This window comes from Salvia splendens, chromosome 12 (genome assembly GCF_004379255.2).
Source record: "Salvia splendens isolate huo1 chromosome 12, SspV2, whole genome shotgun sequence".
Classification (NCBI taxonomy): domain Eukaryota; kingdom Viridiplantae; phylum Streptophyta; class Magnoliopsida; order Lamiales; family Lamiaceae; genus Salvia; species Salvia splendens.
Window position 1 is genome coordinate 33328845 of NC_056043.1, and position 17956 is coordinate 33346800.

The following is a 17956-nucleotide window of genomic DNA, read 5'->3' on the forward strand; positions in this document are numbered from 1 at the left end:
TGAGAAAAATCGGAAAAACAGAAACTCCATAGATTGAAAAGTACTACTACAATACAATTCTAATGGATCTTATAGCATTAAAATATGCGACTCAGGCATCTGGCCAGAGAGCCCGAGCTTTAATGAGTGCGATCCCGGCAAGGTGGAAGGGAGTTTGCGAAGGTTTCAATTCGTCGCTGTGCAACAAGAAAATCATCGGAGCTAGATACTTCAACCAAGAGAATCCTGATGAAGTATTCATAGATTCAGCAAGGGACGACGATGGCCACGGCACCCACGTGGCGTCCACTGTATAATAAGGGTGTTGATGAAGTATTCGGATGAGACATGAGGTGGTCTGATTTGGACCGACGAAACCGGCAACTACAAAATCAGAAGCCCGATTGTGTTCATTTCTTGATGAATGTCCAAAACAATAAATTGTAGCACTAGCGTTAGTATTATGTGGGTTACTTGACTTCCTTCTGTTTAATTTCAATAAGGACTCATTTTCTATATAAGAAAAAAAAATAAAGATCAAACATGGAATTTCACCCGTCATACACGTATTTGCTCAATTCTAATGGCATTATGACGTCATCTGCATAATAATTGATTTTATATGCAATGGCAGGGAGGTAGATTTGGATTTGGGAGCCGTATTACTATTAAAGATATACTCCGTCTCGATTCGTTTTTTTTGAGACGTTCCATTTAAAAATAAGTCACTTTTTTTACTTTTATTTTTCAATTTTCTACTTTTTCTCTATTTAATTAATTAAACATTATTTTATTAAGACTCCTATTATGTGAGATGTCAGCCCTTTACCGCCAATAGCCCTCTTCATCAGGTTGGCCCATAGGGGATAGTTGTTCCCGTTGAGCTTTGTTTTGATGGTTACTTCCCACAGTGATTCTGGCTGGGTTGAGGGGTTTTTCGGGCTCTGCCCTGATGAAAATTCCTTAAAATTCAGGAATTCGGCAAATTGTGCCGCGAAATCTGGTGGAAAATTGGTTTGGTTTGAAGTGTTTGTGTTATGTGGATCTGTGTTTGAACTCTCGGTGGTTTCTGACATTTTGTTTGCTCACAGAGTTAAGGACAGACGATCGGGAAAGGTAGCCTTGGGACGGTGATGAACTCTCTCTGAGTCCCCACCTTAATAACCTGCTCTGATACCATCTTGAAGATGGTAACCGAGAGGGATAAGGGATAAAAGGATAGGCATGGTGAATTGCAGAAAACAAAGTTTATGATTCTCTTATTTCTGTATTTCTGTGTGTTTTACATTGTATACAATGATATCTTTTTATAGGAGAGAAATACAAGTATATTTGGAAACATATCAATCTATTCTAGGTATAATCACTAATTGGTATTCTCCTAAAATAGATTTATTTCTTTCCTTGATTCTTTCCTTGAATTGTGTCTTCTAGGGTTTGACAGAAGGGAGCTTGCGACGGCGGTGTGGGTTTCAATTCGTCGCGGTGTAGGGCGAGGCACGAGAGCTGCTCCATTGCTGTCAGATTTTTCATCTAGAGCGCCCGCGCTCAGCTACGAGCCAATCCTGAAGCCCGACATAATGGCGCCGGGAGAGCTGATTCTAGCAGCGTACAATCCTCAGCTCCTAGCAGCCACTCTGCCTCTAAATGTAAAACTTTCTAGTGACTACAGCCTTCTCTCAGGGACATCAATGTCATGCCCTCACATATCCGGGGTCGCAGCTCTTATGAAGGCCGCGCACCCGGATTGGAGCTCTGTGGCCATACAGTCCGCGATGATGACAACAACCAATCATCTGGATAACACAAATCAACCTATCAGAGAGCAGGACATCCTAAACAGATTCATGTTTATTAAGGTCATTTTTCAAATAAATCCCAACTTGATCAAATTTATCAGTCCCCTAAGGGACTCCAAGTAATACGTAAAAAAAGAAAAATAAAATAGAGGAAAATTTTCAAACTCATGATATTAGTGGCAAACTTTGAAAATTGTGTGATTGGTCAAAAGTTGACCAAATTTTATACTACTAGTACTTTTTCGACAATTAAATTAACGTCATTAGTACACATGTGCACTACACAGTGTGATAAATTGCATCAGATCACACTTCTCAGTGCCTAGATAAATAAAGTACTATTATCATATCTCCCAATTTTAACATTAATATTTACTATCAATGAAAGTTATTGAAGTCTACTTTTGCTCAAGACAACTTTTATAGAGGTTTATCTGAAAGGTGAGGCATGGGTCCATCGCCTTTTGTTTCCATTTCATTGTGGGTATAAGCACCAGTTAGGACCATATGTGCAACATGATTTCATAAAATTCTTTCACATGCCTTACTGCAAATCGCCAACTAAGTACTCCCTCCGTCCACCAGATATTATTCAAATTTTACTTGGCACCAGTTTTAAGAAATATGAAGAAAAAAGAGTTGAAAAAATTAGTAGAATGTGGATCATAGTTTTATCATTGAAGGTGAGTGTAATGAGTTGGGAGAAATTGGAGTTCACTTATTAAAAATGAAAAAAAAACAAAATGGACAATACTTTGTGGACGGATCGAAATAACAAATTGACAACATTTGATGGACAAAGGAAGTAAAGAATATGGAGAATAGAGTTTTAGAGATATGAACCCTAGTTTTAGGGTTAGAACTTTGGTTGGTATAATATTTAATACGTTTACAAGTTTTGTTTTGCTATTTTGGATTATCCACAGAAATTACTTATCTTCTATTTTCAATACTATATAATAATGTAAAACTCAATTTTCACTAATAATGTTACAGTCATTTTGTTCTCTATCTTTCATATTTTACAAAATTTACATTAAAGCTCACATTATTCACTAATAAAATTATTGGTAATGAATCTAGATATACAAGTGATATTGTTTTTTCTTTGAATTCTGCATACGAAAAATAAATGGAAAACCTTTATAATGAATAGAGTAATTAATTCTATTATATTCTATTTCTTGTTGCTTTTCATTCTTTTTAATGCATTATTCCAAACATAATTGACATACTAATAGTAATAACAATAATAGAAGAGTAATTGAGAAATAATGATTGAGGAAAAGAAGAAATTGAGACGCCAGCTTTGCCAAGTGGGTGATTGGATATGCTTTTAAAAATATAAAATTGGTGAAAACAATAATGTGGTTACTTTTACAAATTGATCACATTCATATCTTTTTGATTTAGTACTAATATTTTATTCAAGATCACATTCATCCATACGACCATACCCCAAAATCTCATGTACTCCTACTTAGTTAAATAGACATTGGAATCTAGAGTGAGGGAAGCAAAAGAATGGAGTTGGATAGTACTTCAAAAACTGCTCTGATTCTGCTGCTATGCCTTTTCTTTGTTGATGGATCTTCATCACAAAGATCCACATACATTATCCACATGGATAAACCCTCAATGCCCAAAGCATTCTCCTCTCACCATTTCTGGTATTCTTCCATTCTCAAATCTGTAAATCAAGCCACAAATCCAAACCCAAGGCTTCTCTACGTTTACGACCACGCTTTCCATGGATTCAGCGTCTCCATTTCGGAAACCCAGCTCGAACTACTAAAAGCGTCGTCGGGATTCGTCTCTGCCTACCCCGACGGAGCCGTCACGCCTGACACCACCCGGACCCCCGACTTCCTCTCCCTCAGCCCAGCCTCCGGCATCTGGCCGGCGTCGGAGTACGGCAAGGACGTCATCATCGGCGTCGTCGACACCGGAATCTGGCCGGAGAGCCCGAGCTTCAGTGATCGCGGGATCGCCGGCCCAGCCTCGGCGAAATGGAAGGGAGTTTGCAGCGGCGGTGACGGATTCAACTCGTCGCTGTGCAACAGGAAAATCATCGGAGCCAGGTACTTCAACCAGGGTATAAAAGCGTCGGACCCTGCTACTGCAGTGCCCGACACTGCAAGGGACGACGATGGCCACGGTAGCCACGTGTCGTCCATTGCTGCAGGAAACTTCGTGGAGGGAGTTTCCTTCTTTGGCTACGCCTGCGGGACCGCCAGAGGGGTGGCCCCGCGGGCTAGGCTGGCCGTTTATAAAGCCCTGTGGGGCGGCGGCGGCGTGTCGTCCGATATACTTGCGGCTATTGATCAGGCCGTGGCTGACGGCGTCGATATAATCTCGATTTCTGTGGGTGTCCAAGAAATTGAGTTGTATGAGAGCCCTCTCTCGATTGCTAGCTTCGGAGCTAGGGAGAAGGGAATTCTGGTTTGTATGTCGGCCGGAAACCGCGGGCCGAGTGTTCGGACGATCCGGTCGGGTATTCCTTGGGCTGTGATCGTCGCGGCGGGTACGGTTGACCGTTGGTTTGCCGGAAATTTGACTCTCGGCAACGGGAAAACGATCACCGGATGGACCACATTTCCGGCTAGCGCGATAGTCCGCAACGTGCCTGTAGTGTACAACCAGAGCTTAACCGGCTGCACCGCAGCTGAACTGGCGGAAGCGCCGGAAAACACCATCATTATCTGCAACACCACCATCGGAAACACAGATTTCGACACCGTGATGGGAGGCTTATCCAATTCCAACGTCAAAGCAGCTATAATCATAGCCGAAGAAACCTCCATTTTCCGATTCAACACGTTTCCTTACCCCGGAGTCGTGATCACGGCGGCGCAAGGGCAACAAGTAGCTGATTACGCGCTGGCCAGCGCCACCCCGACCGCGAGCATCAATTTCCAGCAAACGATTCTCGGGAAGGAGCCGAGAGCCGCACCGGCTCTCTCAGACGACTCGTCGAGAGGTCCGGGTCGGAGCTACGAGGGCATCCTGAAGCCGGACTTGATGGCGCCGGGCGTGTTGATCCTGGCAGCCTTTCATCCCCATCTCACGGCGGCGAGAATCGGCAGAAACATCGACCTTGCCACCGACTACAATCTCCTATCGGGCACGTCGATGGCGTGCCCGCATATCTCAGGGACCGCGGCGCTCATTAAAGCCGCGCGCCCCGATTGGAGCCCCGCAGCGATACAGTCTGCGCTGATGACCACCGCCAATCCTCTGGACAACACGAACCGGCCCATTAGGGAACAGGACGGCTCGGTCGCCTCGCCATTGGGCATCGGGTCGGGTCACGTCGACCCGAATCGGGCTCTGGATCCAGGCCTTGTGTATGATGCTTCTGTGCAAGACCTGGTGAATCTGGTATGTTCCATGAACTTTACTCGCAACCAGACTCTGACCATCATAAGGTCGAGCTACAATTGCTCGAATCCGACGTCCGACCTCAATTATCCGTCTTTCGTGGCTCTGATTCGGGCGGCGGAGATAGGAAGGACGTTGACTCGGAGGTTCCGGAGAAGAGTGACGAATGTAGGGAATGGGGCGGCCACGTATAAGGTTACGGTGGAAGCGCCGGTGAACACCACAGCCGTAGTTGAGCCTCAAACTTTAGTGTTTCGCAGGAAAAACGAGACGAAGAGGTATTCTCTTACGATTCGGTATAAGGCTGATATAGAAATTCAACATAGAGAAGGCGCAGTCATTTGGACTGACCAAACCGGCAAGTATAGAGTCAGAAGTCCGATTATGGTGTCGGCAGCCGCCGACAATTTCGAGTAATTTTTGTGAAAAAAATTACATGTCCGATTATGGTATTTGTTACTCAATAATGATGAAGTTTATGAATTATAGTTCAGTTTCATCAGATTATCCTAACAAAGGAAAGCTTCGTATATAATCTTCTGTTTGCACATGAAATTGCATGAAAATGTATTTTTAACTTAGCTTAAAAAAACGACCTCACAATTTAATTGAATTTGGGGCCCTATTACAATATGACCGTCTTTTGCCTGGAAAAAGTGTCCTGCCATCAATTGACGTCTGAATTTTATCAAACTTTATGTGGAGTATATTTTAGATCTGGATCTCTCAGGATAACAGAGTACTCTATATTTTTTAGTTTTTTAATACTCCCTCCGACCCATCAGAAATAAAGCGTTTGCATTTTCGTCACGAGATTTTACATAGTGTTATTTTATAAATTAATAAAGAATAAAGTAAGAGAGATAAAAAAGTAGAAATGTTGTTTCTATTTTAATAGTCCAATTTTTCTATTTTGATCCGTCCGTGAATAGGAGTTTCGATGCAATTTTTATTATAAATAGTTTTTAGATTAAATGGCTACGACTAAAGATTAAAAAGGCTTTAAACGTGATGCTGGAATTGCAATAGCTACCATAGTTGATGAATAAACAAAGAGAAAAGAAAAGTAATTTCATTTTTTACAAAACTAATGTGGGCAGTTTTTAGCCCATCAAAAGCCCAAAAATATCTTAACATGCAGGGCCCACGATATCTAAAATCCCTCTTTCTTCCCCACTATGGACTAGGGTATAGGGTTTAACCTCTGCCCAAATCACTCTCTTCAGTCTGTAGCCGTTTCGGCATCTGGAAATTCGTAAATTTTGCACTCGGTTGTTGGAGTTTGATTAAGTTGGAATGGGGAAGAAGCGAAAGCACAGCGAAACCAAGGCGGCAGAGAATGAGAAGAAGGAAGAAACCGCGCCGGAACGGCCCGAAAGAACTCTTTTCGGATTCAAAACCAGTCCTGAGGACTTAAAGGAGAATAATTCCAACCCCTTTTTCCGGAATAAAGAGAAAGTTTTGGTTACTTGTTCTCGCCGCATTAGTTTCAGGTTCAATTCTATAATTATTTTCCGTATTTGACGGTTTGAGCTTGTTAATTTTTGCCTTACACCTGCAAATTAAGTTGGCACCTTGTTTCTATTTAATTTCTGTTTTTGTTGGAAATGTTGAATGTTTGATTTTAAGTTTTACTGCGTCAATATTTGATTGCTCTTTTTATTGGATTTGTTGATTGGGTGATTTTAGGTATCGTCATTTGATGATGAACTTGGTTGATTTATTGCCTCATTGTAAGAAAGATAACAAGGTCGAGTCCAAGGGGAGCAAAGGTGCGGATCTGAACGAGCTTGTCGAGCTCAGGAGCTGCTCGTCTTGCTTGTTCTTTGAGGTATTCTGAGCTTCTGAACTTTCCTTGAAATAGTGTTGTTAGAAACATCAATTGTAATGTAGCTGCAACGCTTGCTCTCTGCAGTGCAGGAAAGGGAGAGACCTCTACTTATGGATGGCTAAGTGCCCCAATGGTCCCTCCGTTAAGTTTTTGGTTAATGCTGGTATGGCTGGTTGTATTCGTCACATTTTTCAGATTTTCGACTCTCCCCACGCCCCATAAGCATTTCCTCTGCCTTTTAGATTGGCCGTGATTATGTTTGTCGTGTATTTATGTCAGTGCACACAATGGAGGAACTGAAACTTACTGGAAACCATCTCAAGGGTTCACGTCCTATCCTGACGTTTTCATCCAACTTCGATAAAAGCCCTCATTGGAAGCTCCTAAAGGAGATGATTACTCTGGTAGGTCCTCCATGCCTTTTTGTTTTTTATTTTTGCGATAAATGGTGAATTAGACATGATATGAGAAAATTAGTTATAAGCATGTCTTAGTGTATACAAGAGCTACCTTACCTTAGTTGGTATTTTCAAATTGTCTTAATTTTAAGGAAATTTGCATTTTCTAGCACTAGAACTGATGTAAAATGCTATATTTAAAGTCTGTCTTAGTGATTGCATTGATTATATTTAAGGAGTTTTATAGCTTGTTGTCATGCGTTTCCCACCATCTGTGTATTTATTTATGGTTTCAAATTTCTATATGTTACTTTCTGTTATTCAGGTGTTTGCCACACCGAAAGATCACAGGAAATCGAAACCATACCATGACCATGTATTTGTCTTCTCTATTGCTGACGACCACATATGGTTCCGGAATTACCAGGTTTGTGATGTTGTATTAGCAAATATGTTGGTGCAGCAATCCTATCTTATTAGTAATGTTTCATTATAAGAGGAATTTATGTTAGCATCTTCATTTCCGTGAATCAGATATCAGCCGACCATACTGGTACATCACAAAAGTTAGACCGTGGAGATTTGGAAAAGATGACTCTGATTGAGGTTTGCAAAGGAACACTGCATATATGTACCTGGTGTTTACATTCTAAAAGTTTATATTTAACACATTCCTTGTCCAGGTTGGTCCAAGGTTTTGCTTAAACCCAATTAAGATATTCAGTGGCAGCTTTGGCGGGCCAACATTGTACGAGAATCCTTTCTACGTTTCACCCAACACGGTTAGTTCTGTAGTATATCTTCATGTTTGGACCTTAAAGTTTCATTTTCTTTTCCCTCTTCTAATGCTTGGTAAAGGTAAAAACATTGCTTCAAATGAATGGACAATTTTTGAATTATGATAAATCTGCAAATTAAACCTTATAATTGATCCTTCCCCCATACCTTTTCACCAGATTCGCTCTATGGAGAAAAGACAGAAGGCCGGGAAATATGCAAAGAAGGTTAAAGCCAAGACCAGGAAGAAGATGCACGAGATGGAAAATCCCCTCGAAGTTGATGAGTTTGCTGATATGTGGAAGGAGTAAGAATCTAATAACCTTTAGCATGTCTTTTTATTTGCTTTCCTGTAGTCAAAATTCAGTTGCCTCCACACAACAGGAAGATGTGTATTTGATTGTTTAGTTGCACTTTGTACCAAATATGTAGTCTTTTTGGTTCATATATAAACTGTATTTGATCTATGGATTAAACCTCTTCCTACATATATATTGAAAGCAAAAGCTTATCCAACTCTTACAGTAAAATATGTTCCTGATACTTTAGATACTACTCCATAATTTTGTGATTTGGAAATTAGCATTTAAAATATAAAATGATTTTTCATTCTCGTATTATTACTGCAATTTTGTCTGGTGGCAAGCATGTGTCCTAGATGAGTATGAATGATTCTTGTGACTAGTTGCCTTTTAATAAAAATATTCTTTAAAAAGGAAATACCTGCAAGTGTTTTTTCTGCTGATTTGTTTTGCCATTACATTAAAAAACAGAGATAAAGTAGGACTCACTTCTGCTTGTTTATATGAGTATTATAGTGAGCATGTTCTTGCCTAAATAATAGACGAGTATTTGATTTAACAAGAAAAAGCTTCAATATAAATTTAAAGTTAGCTGTTTGTTCCTCCATTTAATCAGAGCCATTAGTATTCAAAATTACTACATATGTGTCACTTTAGTTTCGTATTTGTCATAAAGCTAGATGTGGGATGATTATAATAACACAAGAAAATCGCCCAAATTTTGCGAGGATACCTTCCAAAAGATGGCGGCTAATTATATCCTTGGATAATATATTTAACCAGTTTTCGAGGGCAGCCAACAGATTGGATTCCATTACCGACAGCCACTTAGTAAAAAAGCAATACAACTTTCAACATTCAAGAGCGGACTGTAATAACTGATGATGAGTCCTTCCCTGAAAATGGCGTTTCCAAATTCAGCTGTTCAGCTTCTCCTCTCTCTGTTTCTGCTTGTTCATCATGTTTCATCACAAAGATCTACTTACATTGTCCACATGGACAAATCCTCCATGCCTAACCCATTTTCCAGTCACCATTTTTGGTATTCTTCCCTTCTTACATCATCAAAATCAACGTCTCAAACTTGTGCAAATGCCGACAAATCCGAGCCCAAGCTCATCTACACCTACGACCACGCCTTCCATGGATTCAGCGCTGTTCTGTCGGCAGACGAAGTTGAAGCCTTGAAGAACTCAGCTGGCTTCATCTCCGCCTACAAGGACAGTGTCGTGACGCCGGACACGACACACTCCACCAACTTCCTTGGCCTCACCAGTGCTTCAGGGCTCTGGCCGGCTTCCAACTACGGCAAAGATGTTATAATCGGCATTATGTGTCCGGCCGGAGAGTCCGAGCTTCAAGGACGACGGGATGACTGAGATTCCTGCAAGGTGGAAGGGAGCTTGCAACGGCGGTGAAGATTTCAACTCTTCGCTATGCAACAAGAAAATCATCGGAGCCAGATACTTCAACCAAGGAGGCCGAGCAGAGAATCCGGATCGGGAGTTTAAAGATTCAGCAAGGGACGACGATGGCCATGGCACCCACGTGGCTTCAATTGCAGCTGGAAACATTGTGGAGGGAGTTTCCTTCTTCGGCTGCGCCCCCGGAACTGCGAGGGGTGTCGCTCCATGAGCTAGGCTCGCAATCTACAAGGTCCTCTTCTTCGGAGCTGCTGAATCTGATATGCTAGCTGGAATGGACCAGGCCGTTGCAGACGGAGTCGATATAATATCCGTTTCCATAAGCAGCCGTGCGGAGGATCTGTACGAGAGCCCTTTCGCCATAGCCAGCTTTGGCGCGAGGGAGAAGGGAATCATGGTTTGCACGTCGGCAGGGAACCGTGGGACTCGTGGAGTTAGAACTATATTTAAAGGAGTCCCGTGGGCCGTGGTTGTCGCTTCAGGAACAGTTGATTGTTGGTTCGCCGGTACTTTAACTCTCGGCAACGGGAAAACCATCACCGGATGGACCACATTTCCGGCAAGAGCCAATATAAGAAACCTGCAGCTCGTCTATAACCAAACATCATCTGCTTGCGACTCGCCCGAGTTCTTCACAGAAGCCCCTTCCGACAGTATCTTCATATGCAATCTGAATACTGGAAATGCAGATCTTGGTACGGTGATGCTCTACCAACCTGGTACTAATGTCCTAGCAAGTATCGTCATCACTTCAACCACTGCTGAGATTTTTCGATCGACTTCATTTCCTGAACCGGGAGTTGTCATTACCCCGGAAGAAGGGGAAGAAGTGATGGCACCTGGGGTGCTGATCTTAGCAGCCTTCCATCCTCAACTCATGGCGACGAGAATTGGTAGAAACATCGACCTCTCCAGCGACTACAATCTGATCTCGGGCACTTCAATGGCATGCCCTCATGTCTCGGGTATAGCGGCCCTCCTCAAAGCCGCACACCCTGATTGGTGCCCTGCAGCCATACAGTCCGCGATGATGACAACCGCTAATCCTCTCGATAGCAACAAGCAGCCTATAAAGGACCTTGAGGGGATAGAGGCCTCACCACTAGGCATTGGATCGGGCCATGTTGATCCCGACCGGGCGCTTGATCCGGGTCTTGTCTACGATGCTTCTGTACAGGACTTGGTGAATCTGGTGTGTTCCATGAACTTCACTCGCAACCAAACTCAAACGATCATAAAGTCAAGCTATAATTACTAGGACTTATTTGTCTATTTTCATAATTATTTGAACAACCTATGGAAGGAGAAATTTCTTAGCAGTATACTCCATTCGTTTGCTATTAAATATCTCGTTTTTCTATTTTTGTCCACCCATCAATAAAATCATTTCATTTTTACTATACTACATTAGTAAATTGACTCCACATTCCACTAACTCAATCTATTCACATTTTATTATAAAATCAATATACTCTCTCCGTTCCATAGTAGTAAAGTCATTTTTCCATGTGGACATTCCATATTTGTAGAGTCATTTAATTTTTTAGTAAAAAACAACACTTTTCTCACTCTTACTTTTCCTTATCTCTTACTTTATTCTTTCTATTTTTTCACTCTCCTACTTTATTATCTTTTTATTTAATGCTCCCTCCATTCCTAAAAATAAAACCTTTTTCTTTATGATCTATCCCCTAAAAATAGAAGCTTTCTTTTAAGAAAACTTATTTCTATCTAATGAGATGAGATTCATTTTTCACTAACACACTTTTCTTTCCATCTCTCTCATACTTTCCTACTTTTGTTTAAAACTCGTGCTGTTTCTAAGAATCCTATTTTTAGGGGATGGTGGGAGTATATTACACACATTTTTATTGATCTCCGTGATTAAAAGAAATACTTCTACTACTATGAAATAAGAGGAAGTATAAAAGTTAGACTCACATTCCATTAATTTTTTTATCACTTTATTTATAAATTCAAATAATTTCTTAAAATTTGGATCAATAAAAAATGTGATATTTATGCATGGATAGGACGGAGGAGTACTACTGATGGTCAATTTATGTTTATTTATTCTTTTAATAGTTTCATGGAATCATAATGACTCAACTACATTATCATTTCAACATTAATATATCCACTACCCATCTACGGTGTCCGCCACCTCAGCTTCGTCCTTCCTAAAATAAAGATGGCAGCTAAATATATTGTTTAAACTTTAAACCAATTTTCGACCATAGACACACACAAATGGTGTCCCCTTACCGACAATAATATTGATGATAACAGCCACTTGGGGAGAAGATATTTTTTTCATCATTCAAATCCAAATGAAGACTAGTTACTATAAGCTGGGAGTTATTTGTGACTTGAAACCAAAAGAAAATGGAGTTTCCAAATGCAGTTTTTCATCTTCTCTTCTCACTGTTGTTTCTTCTAGTTCATCATGTTTCATCACAAAGATCCACTTACATTGTCCACATGGACAAATCCACCATGCCTAAGGCATTTTCCAGTCACCATTTTTGGTATTCTTCCCTTCTTACATCATCAAAAAGATCAGTGTCGGAGCCCAAGCTGATCTACACCTACGACCACGCCTTCCACGGGTTCAGCGCTGTGCTGTCGGAAGACGAACTCGAAGCCTTGAAGAACTCAGCTGGCTTCATCTCCGCCTACAAGGATGGTGTCGTGATGCCGGACACAACACACTCCAGCAAGTTCCTTGGCCTCACCAGTGCTTCTGGCCTCTGGCCGGCTTCCAGCTACGGCAAAGATATTATAATCGGCATTGTTGACTCTGGCATCTGGCCGGAGAGTCCGAGCTTCAGCGACGATGGGATGACTGAGATCCCCGCAAGGTGGAAGGGGGCTTGCAACGGTGGTGAGGGTTTCAATGCATCGCTATGCAACAGGAAAATCATCGGAGCCAGATACTTCAACCAAGGAATTCGAGCAGAGGATCCTGATCAGGAGTTTAAAGATTCAGCAAGGGACGACACTGGCCATGGCACCCACGTGGCGTCAATCGCTGCTGGAAACATTGTGGAGGGAGTTTCCTTCTTCGGCTACGCGCCCGGGACTGCGAGGGGGGTCGCTCCCCGAGCTAGGTTGGCGGTCTACAAGGTCCTCTTCCGCGGAGCCACTGAATCCGATTTGCTGGCGGGAATGGACCAGGCCATTGCTGACGGAGTCGATATAATTTCCGTTTCAATAAGTAGCAGGGCGAATAATCTGTACGAGAGTCCTTTCGCCATAGCCGGCTTTGGTGCGAGGGAGAAGGGAATCATGCTTGTTACGTCGGCGGGGAATCGTGGGACTCGTGGAATTAGAACTATATTTAAAGGAGTCCCATGGGCCGTCGTTGTCGCTTCGGGAACCGTTGATCGTTGGTTTGCCGGTACTTTAACTCTTGGCAATGGGAAAACCATCACTGGCTGGACCACATATCCGGCTACTGCCATACTCCGGAACGTGCCTGTAGTGTACAACCAGAGCTTAACCGGCTGCACCACAGCTGAGCTGGCGGAAGCGCCGGAAAACACCATCATCGTCTGCAACACCACCATCGGAAACACGAATTTTGACATCGTGATGGAAGACTTATCCAATTCCAACGTCAAAGCAGCTATAATCATTGCCGAAGAAACCTCCATTTTCCGATTCAGCACGTTTCCTTACCCCGGAGTCGTGATCACGGCAGCGCAAGGGCAACAAGTCGCTGATTACGCGCTTGCCAGCGCTACCCCGACCGCGAGCATCGATTTTCAGCAAACGATTCTCGGCAGGGGGCCGAGAGCCGCGCCGGCTCTCTCTGACGACTCATCAAGAGGTCCGGGGCGATCCTACGAGGGCATCCTGAAGCCCGACCTGATGGCGCCGGGTGTGTTAATCCTGGCCGCCTTCCAACCCCACTTCCCGGCGGCCAGGATCGGCAGAAACATCGACCTCTCCGCTGACTACAATCTCCTATCGGGCACGTCGATGGCGTGCCCACATATCTCCGGGGTCTTGGCGCTTTTGAAAGCCGCACACCCCGATTGGAGCCTGGCAGCGATACAGTCTGCGATGATGACTACCGCCAATCCTCTGGACAACACAAACCAGCCAATCAGGGCACAAGACGGCTCGGTCGCCTCCCCTCTGGGCATCGGGTCGGGTCACGTTGACCCCAACAGAGCGTTGGATCCAGGCCTTATTTACGATGCTTCCGTGCAAGACCTGGTGAATCTGGTATGTTCCATGAACTTTACTCGCAACCAGACTCTGACCATCATAAGATCGAGCTACAACTGCTCGAATCCGTCGTCCGACCTCAATTATCCATCTTTCGTGGCTCTGATTCGGGCAGCGGAGATCGGGAGGACGTTGACTCGGAGGTTCCGGAGAAGAGTGACGAATGTAGGGAATGGCGCGGCCACGTATAAGGTTACGGTGGAAGTTCCGGTGAACACGACAGCCGTAGTTCGGCCTCAAACGTTGGTGTTTGGCAAGAAATACGAGACGAAGAGCTATTCTCTCACGATTCGGTACAAGGCTGATATTGAGATTCAGCATAGAGAAGGCGCAGTCATTTGGACCGATCAAACCGGTAAGTATAGAGTGAGAAGCCAGATTATGGTGTCCGCTGCCGCCGACAATTTCGAGTAATTTTAATTTACATTGTGACAAGGCCGATTATGTTATCTGTTGTTCAATAATGATGTGGTTATTATTAATTAGTTTCATTTTTTATGTATCTTCCTATAAAGGGAATCTTCGTATTTAATCTTTGTTTGTATGGGAAATTGCGTGAAATCATTCAATAAACATATGTTTTCTCCTTTAGGAGGTTGAATCTCGGAATCCCCTAAAAGGACGAATTTGTATATACTATTCCTTTTTTTCATAGAAATAGATCATTTAAGATGACAATAAAAAAAAGATAGTTGAAATTTTATAATCTTATAAATGATAAATTAAAAGATAATAATAAAAAAATTGTTATAAATAAATACGGACGAAAAGGTGGAGTATTATCTTGGTTTAGTTGTGCATGCAATTAAATGAGTTTGGGTCCAAAAAAACCATGGTCATCTTTTGCAATGAAAAGTCTACGCGGGGTAAGTAAGAGTGGGTCTTTGCATTCAATTTGTTTATGTACAATGTTGGGTGTTTACACTGGGAAGACAAATAAAACAATATATGATAAGAACACTCATTTTAAGGTTACCCGCAACGCGTCACGCGGGTGGCCTGTAATCCGTCACGCCGGGACAAAATGGCGGCGTGACGCGTTGCAGCGCCCCATCTCGTCCCCAGCCCGCCGAGACGGATGGCGAGACGTCTCGCCACACGCCAGCGCGACGTGGGGCGCTCCGGCGCCATGCGTGATGCCCACTCGCCGGCCCGCGAGTGGGCATCGTCACGCTGACACAATAAATCATTTTTTTTTAAAAATTCGAATTAAAAAAAATTTAAAAACGAAAAACGGTAATATTACTGTTTTTATTTTTTATTTTTTTACTCTATAAATACTCCTAATTCATCCTCATTTCACACATAAATACACACCTATTCTTCCCAAATCATCTCCATTTCCCCTCCAATTTTCATCAAACCTCTCATCACAAAATGTCCGGCGACGGAAACTCTAGCGGTGGCAGCTCCGGCGGGTTCAACATCAACGCGTTCGGCGACTGGGGGGCATGTACAATGTCCTAGGTGGTGGTTCCGGTTCGTCAACGCCGGGCACCCTGAAGGGGCTGGCAGCGGAAGCGTGCGGACAAAACGGATCACATGATTTGATCTATTTAGTAGATTATTTAGACAAAATCTATTCGCGTAATTATCACATGTATCATGCTCATAACTTGAATTAAAACATGCTTTAGCACATAAAATTCCTAAAACATGCTTACTACGGAATTAGCCAATTTACCTCGTTGATTCAATCAAGAATCGATGATGGCTTGCTCCGTCTCCACGTGAAGATCTTCAATACAAGACCTCGGATCTTCTGACTGGTGTCCCGGACTATACGCTGATATTTGTGTGGGCAAATCTCACCAACGTACTAGGACTCGAATAATGGAAGACAGAACTCAGCTCACGGAGGAGAGCACAATTTTCAAAAATCACTGTGTTTTCTGTCTCCTTTATTCTCCTATTTATATAAGTCACATATTGGGCCCAGTCAGGGATCTAAGGAAGAATCTGGAACATGCCTCACCCAATTAGCTTTTTACTAATTAAATTGAACCAACAATTTAATATAAGCTTTTATTGGAATATTACGAGCAGCCACTACAGAAGTAATATTGCACTGCCTTCCAAATCCGAAATTACAAGTATTCCGGGTTTCCTTTAATTGTATTTGATTTATTTCCCGCGCTTAAGATGGAAACATCCATTAATTAATTAATGTCTGCTATAGACTTAATTAATTAACATATTTCGAATTCCAAGAGTGGACTTAGCAAGAAACTCTTATTTATTATTCATAGAGTAATCAAACTCCAACTAGCTAGGTTCCGAATAATAAAACCTTGTTTCGAGCTCCTCTTGTGGATGTTATCAAACGAGACTCTCCTGGCGCACGTTTCAACATAATAGCAATCCTAGCACCTCTAGATAATGATCACCACTACCCACTATACCTGGATCGTTGGGTTACGAAAAACCCGCACCTTTGGTAAGTCAAAGTAGTGGATACTCAATATCGTATGCTCAATGCTAACGTCCATTGATTAAGAAATTAATTCTCAAGACCTCGTCTTTCAGTAGATAGCATAAAGACTCGTCTTGCTGTTAGATCCATTCAGTGCTATACCACACCAACATCATCTTATTTCAATAAGGTTTAGAAATAATCGGACTGACATTGCAACCTTTCGCAATAGGTAGTCTAGACCTATCTAGGTTGTGAAATTCTTATTTTTCTTTGTTTAGAACTGACCATGTTACCTTAAATTGGACGACGCCCACAACCGGTCTACTAAAACAAAGACTTAGACTTTGTTACGTTTGCTCATACATTTAAATATGCAATAAACAACCATTAAATGTAAAACATAACAACATTATGACAAAAATAATCTGTTGCATTTATTGGAAAATAACCATTAGAGTTTTACAGTATCCAATCACTCGGGAGGATTATTCCGTTGAACCCACTCCGGAAGAAGGCTGAGGCGGTGGAGGAGGCCGAGGCGGAGGCGGAGGCAGACGAGGAGGAGGATCTAGGCCGGCATCCGTACAGCCCCAAAGAAACGCTGGCGGTATACAACGCCTAGATCAGAGTCTCGTACAATCCCATCGTCGGGAATCAACAATCCCGGAAGTGCTTCTGGGAAAAGGTCACCGAGGCCTACCACGAGATTAAGCCGAAGGGGTCCCGCCGCCGCACATATAAGATGCTCCACACTCACTTTAACCTAGTTGACAAAGAGTTCAAAAAATTCCGAGCCATCTACAAGAGTGAAGCGGCTCATTACCAAAGCGGAGCCACGGGAGCCGACATTCTGAGATCGGCTTTGCGAGTCTACTTCGACGACACCGCCAAACAATTCAAACATGTCGATGTTTGGGAGGTCGTCAAAGACGAGGAAAGGTGGGCAGGCGGTGTCTGGTCCAGCTCGGGCTCGACCTCGAAGCGCTCGAAGCACACGGCGGGTGGCCAATACTCGTCTAGTGAGGGCGGTTCGGGCAGGGCCGCACAAAAGTTTGCCTCGCAGGAGGTTGAGGGCACGTCAGACGATGCCGGGGGGTCCTCCCCGTGGGCGCCGTCGGCCGTAAGGGAGAAATGCGGCGAAGGCGGCTAGAGGGAGGAGGGGCCGAGCCGAATCAAGCCAGGCAGGCTCGGGCTCGGGGGCACCCTCGAACTCCCTAATGTCCATGTACATGACCGCCACAATGGCGGACACTTCCCGCATGACGCCTCCCCAATACCAAGCCTATCTTGCCGGAACTGAGTTTATGGCAAGACAACTTGGTATTCCGCCTCCAGGTGGCTTCAGTGCACCTCCACCGCTTTCGGGGGATGATTCGCCGGCGGAATAGTTTTTTTTATTTTCTATAAAATTGT

At 43.1% G+C, this 17956-nt stretch overlaps 4 protein-coding genes and 1 pseudogene across 4 annotated transcripts; all 5 read left to right on the forward strand.

The window, feature by feature from the left end:
• Positions 1 to 11261, forward strand: part of LOC121758920 — a 126407-nt pseudogene extending 115146 nt beyond the window's left edge.
• On the forward strand, positions 3167 to 5658 carry LOC121758912 (subtilisin-like protease SBT3). The gene has a single exon (XM_042154352.1). The coding sequence runs from the start codon at positions 3303 to 3305 to the stop codon at positions 5574 to 5576; it is 2274 nt and encodes a 757-aa protein (XP_042010286.1). The 5' UTR covers positions 3167 to 3302; the 3' UTR covers positions 5577 to 5658.
• LOC121758926 (ribosome biogenesis protein BRX1 homolog 1-like) lies at positions 6340 to 8695 on the forward strand. Its single transcript, XM_042154364.1, has 8 exons — positions 6340 to 6652; positions 6849 to 6990; positions 7075 to 7153; positions 7270 to 7394; positions 7714 to 7815; positions 7923 to 7994; positions 8072 to 8170; positions 8345 to 8695. Exons 1-8 carry the CDS (start codon positions 6456 to 6458, stop codon positions 8474 to 8476), a joined length of 948 nt encoding a protein of 315 aa, XP_042010298.1. The 5' UTR covers positions 6340 to 6455; the 3' UTR covers positions 8477 to 8695.
• On the forward strand, positions 9041 to 10300 carry LOC121758931 (subtilisin-like protease SBT3). The gene has a single exon (XM_042154368.1). It carries the CDS (start codon positions 9349 to 9351, stop codon positions 9844 to 9846), a length of 498 nt encoding a protein of 165 aa, XP_042010302.1. The 5' UTR covers positions 9041 to 9348; the 3' UTR covers positions 9847 to 10300.
• A 787-nt stretch (positions 11262 to 12048) lies between the features above and the next one.
• On the forward strand, positions 12049 to 14728 carry LOC121757370 (subtilisin-like protease SBT3). Its single transcript, XM_042152925.1, has one exon. It carries the CDS (start codon positions 12277 to 12279, stop codon positions 14539 to 14541), a length of 2265 nt encoding a protein of 754 aa, XP_042008859.1. The 5' UTR covers positions 12049 to 12276; the 3' UTR covers positions 14542 to 14728.
• Positions 14729 to 17956: the final 3228 nt, after the last annotated feature.

What these genes read in the sequence shown, in the direction of transcription:
- LOC121758931 (XM_042154368.1), top strand. Translation starts at nt 9,349, where the DNA reads ATGATGAGTCCTTCCCTGAAAATGGCGTTTCCAAATTCAGCTGTTCAG.
- LOC121758926 (XM_042154364.1), top strand. Translation starts at nt 6,456, where the DNA reads ATGGGGAAGAAGCGAAAGCACAGCGAAACCAAGGCGGCAGAGAATGAG. An exon ending in CGTCTTGCTTGTTCTTTGAG is followed by an intron (nt 6,991 to 7,074) that starts GTATTCTGAGCT and finishes TGCTCTCTGCAG; the next exon opens with TGCAGGAAAGGGAGAGACCT. An exon ending in TAAGTTTTTGGTTAATGCTG is followed by an intron (nt 7,154 to 7,269) that starts GTATGGCTGGTT and finishes TATTTATGTCAG; the next exon opens with TGCACACAATGGAGGAACTG.
- LOC121758912 (XM_042154352.1), top strand. Translation starts at nt 3,303, where the DNA reads ATGGAGTTGGATAGTACTTCAAAAACTGCTCTGATTCTGCTGCTATGC.
- LOC121757370 (XM_042152925.1), top strand. Translation starts at nt 12,277, where the DNA reads ATGGAGTTTCCAAATGCAGTTTTTCATCTTCTCTTCTCACTGTTGTTT.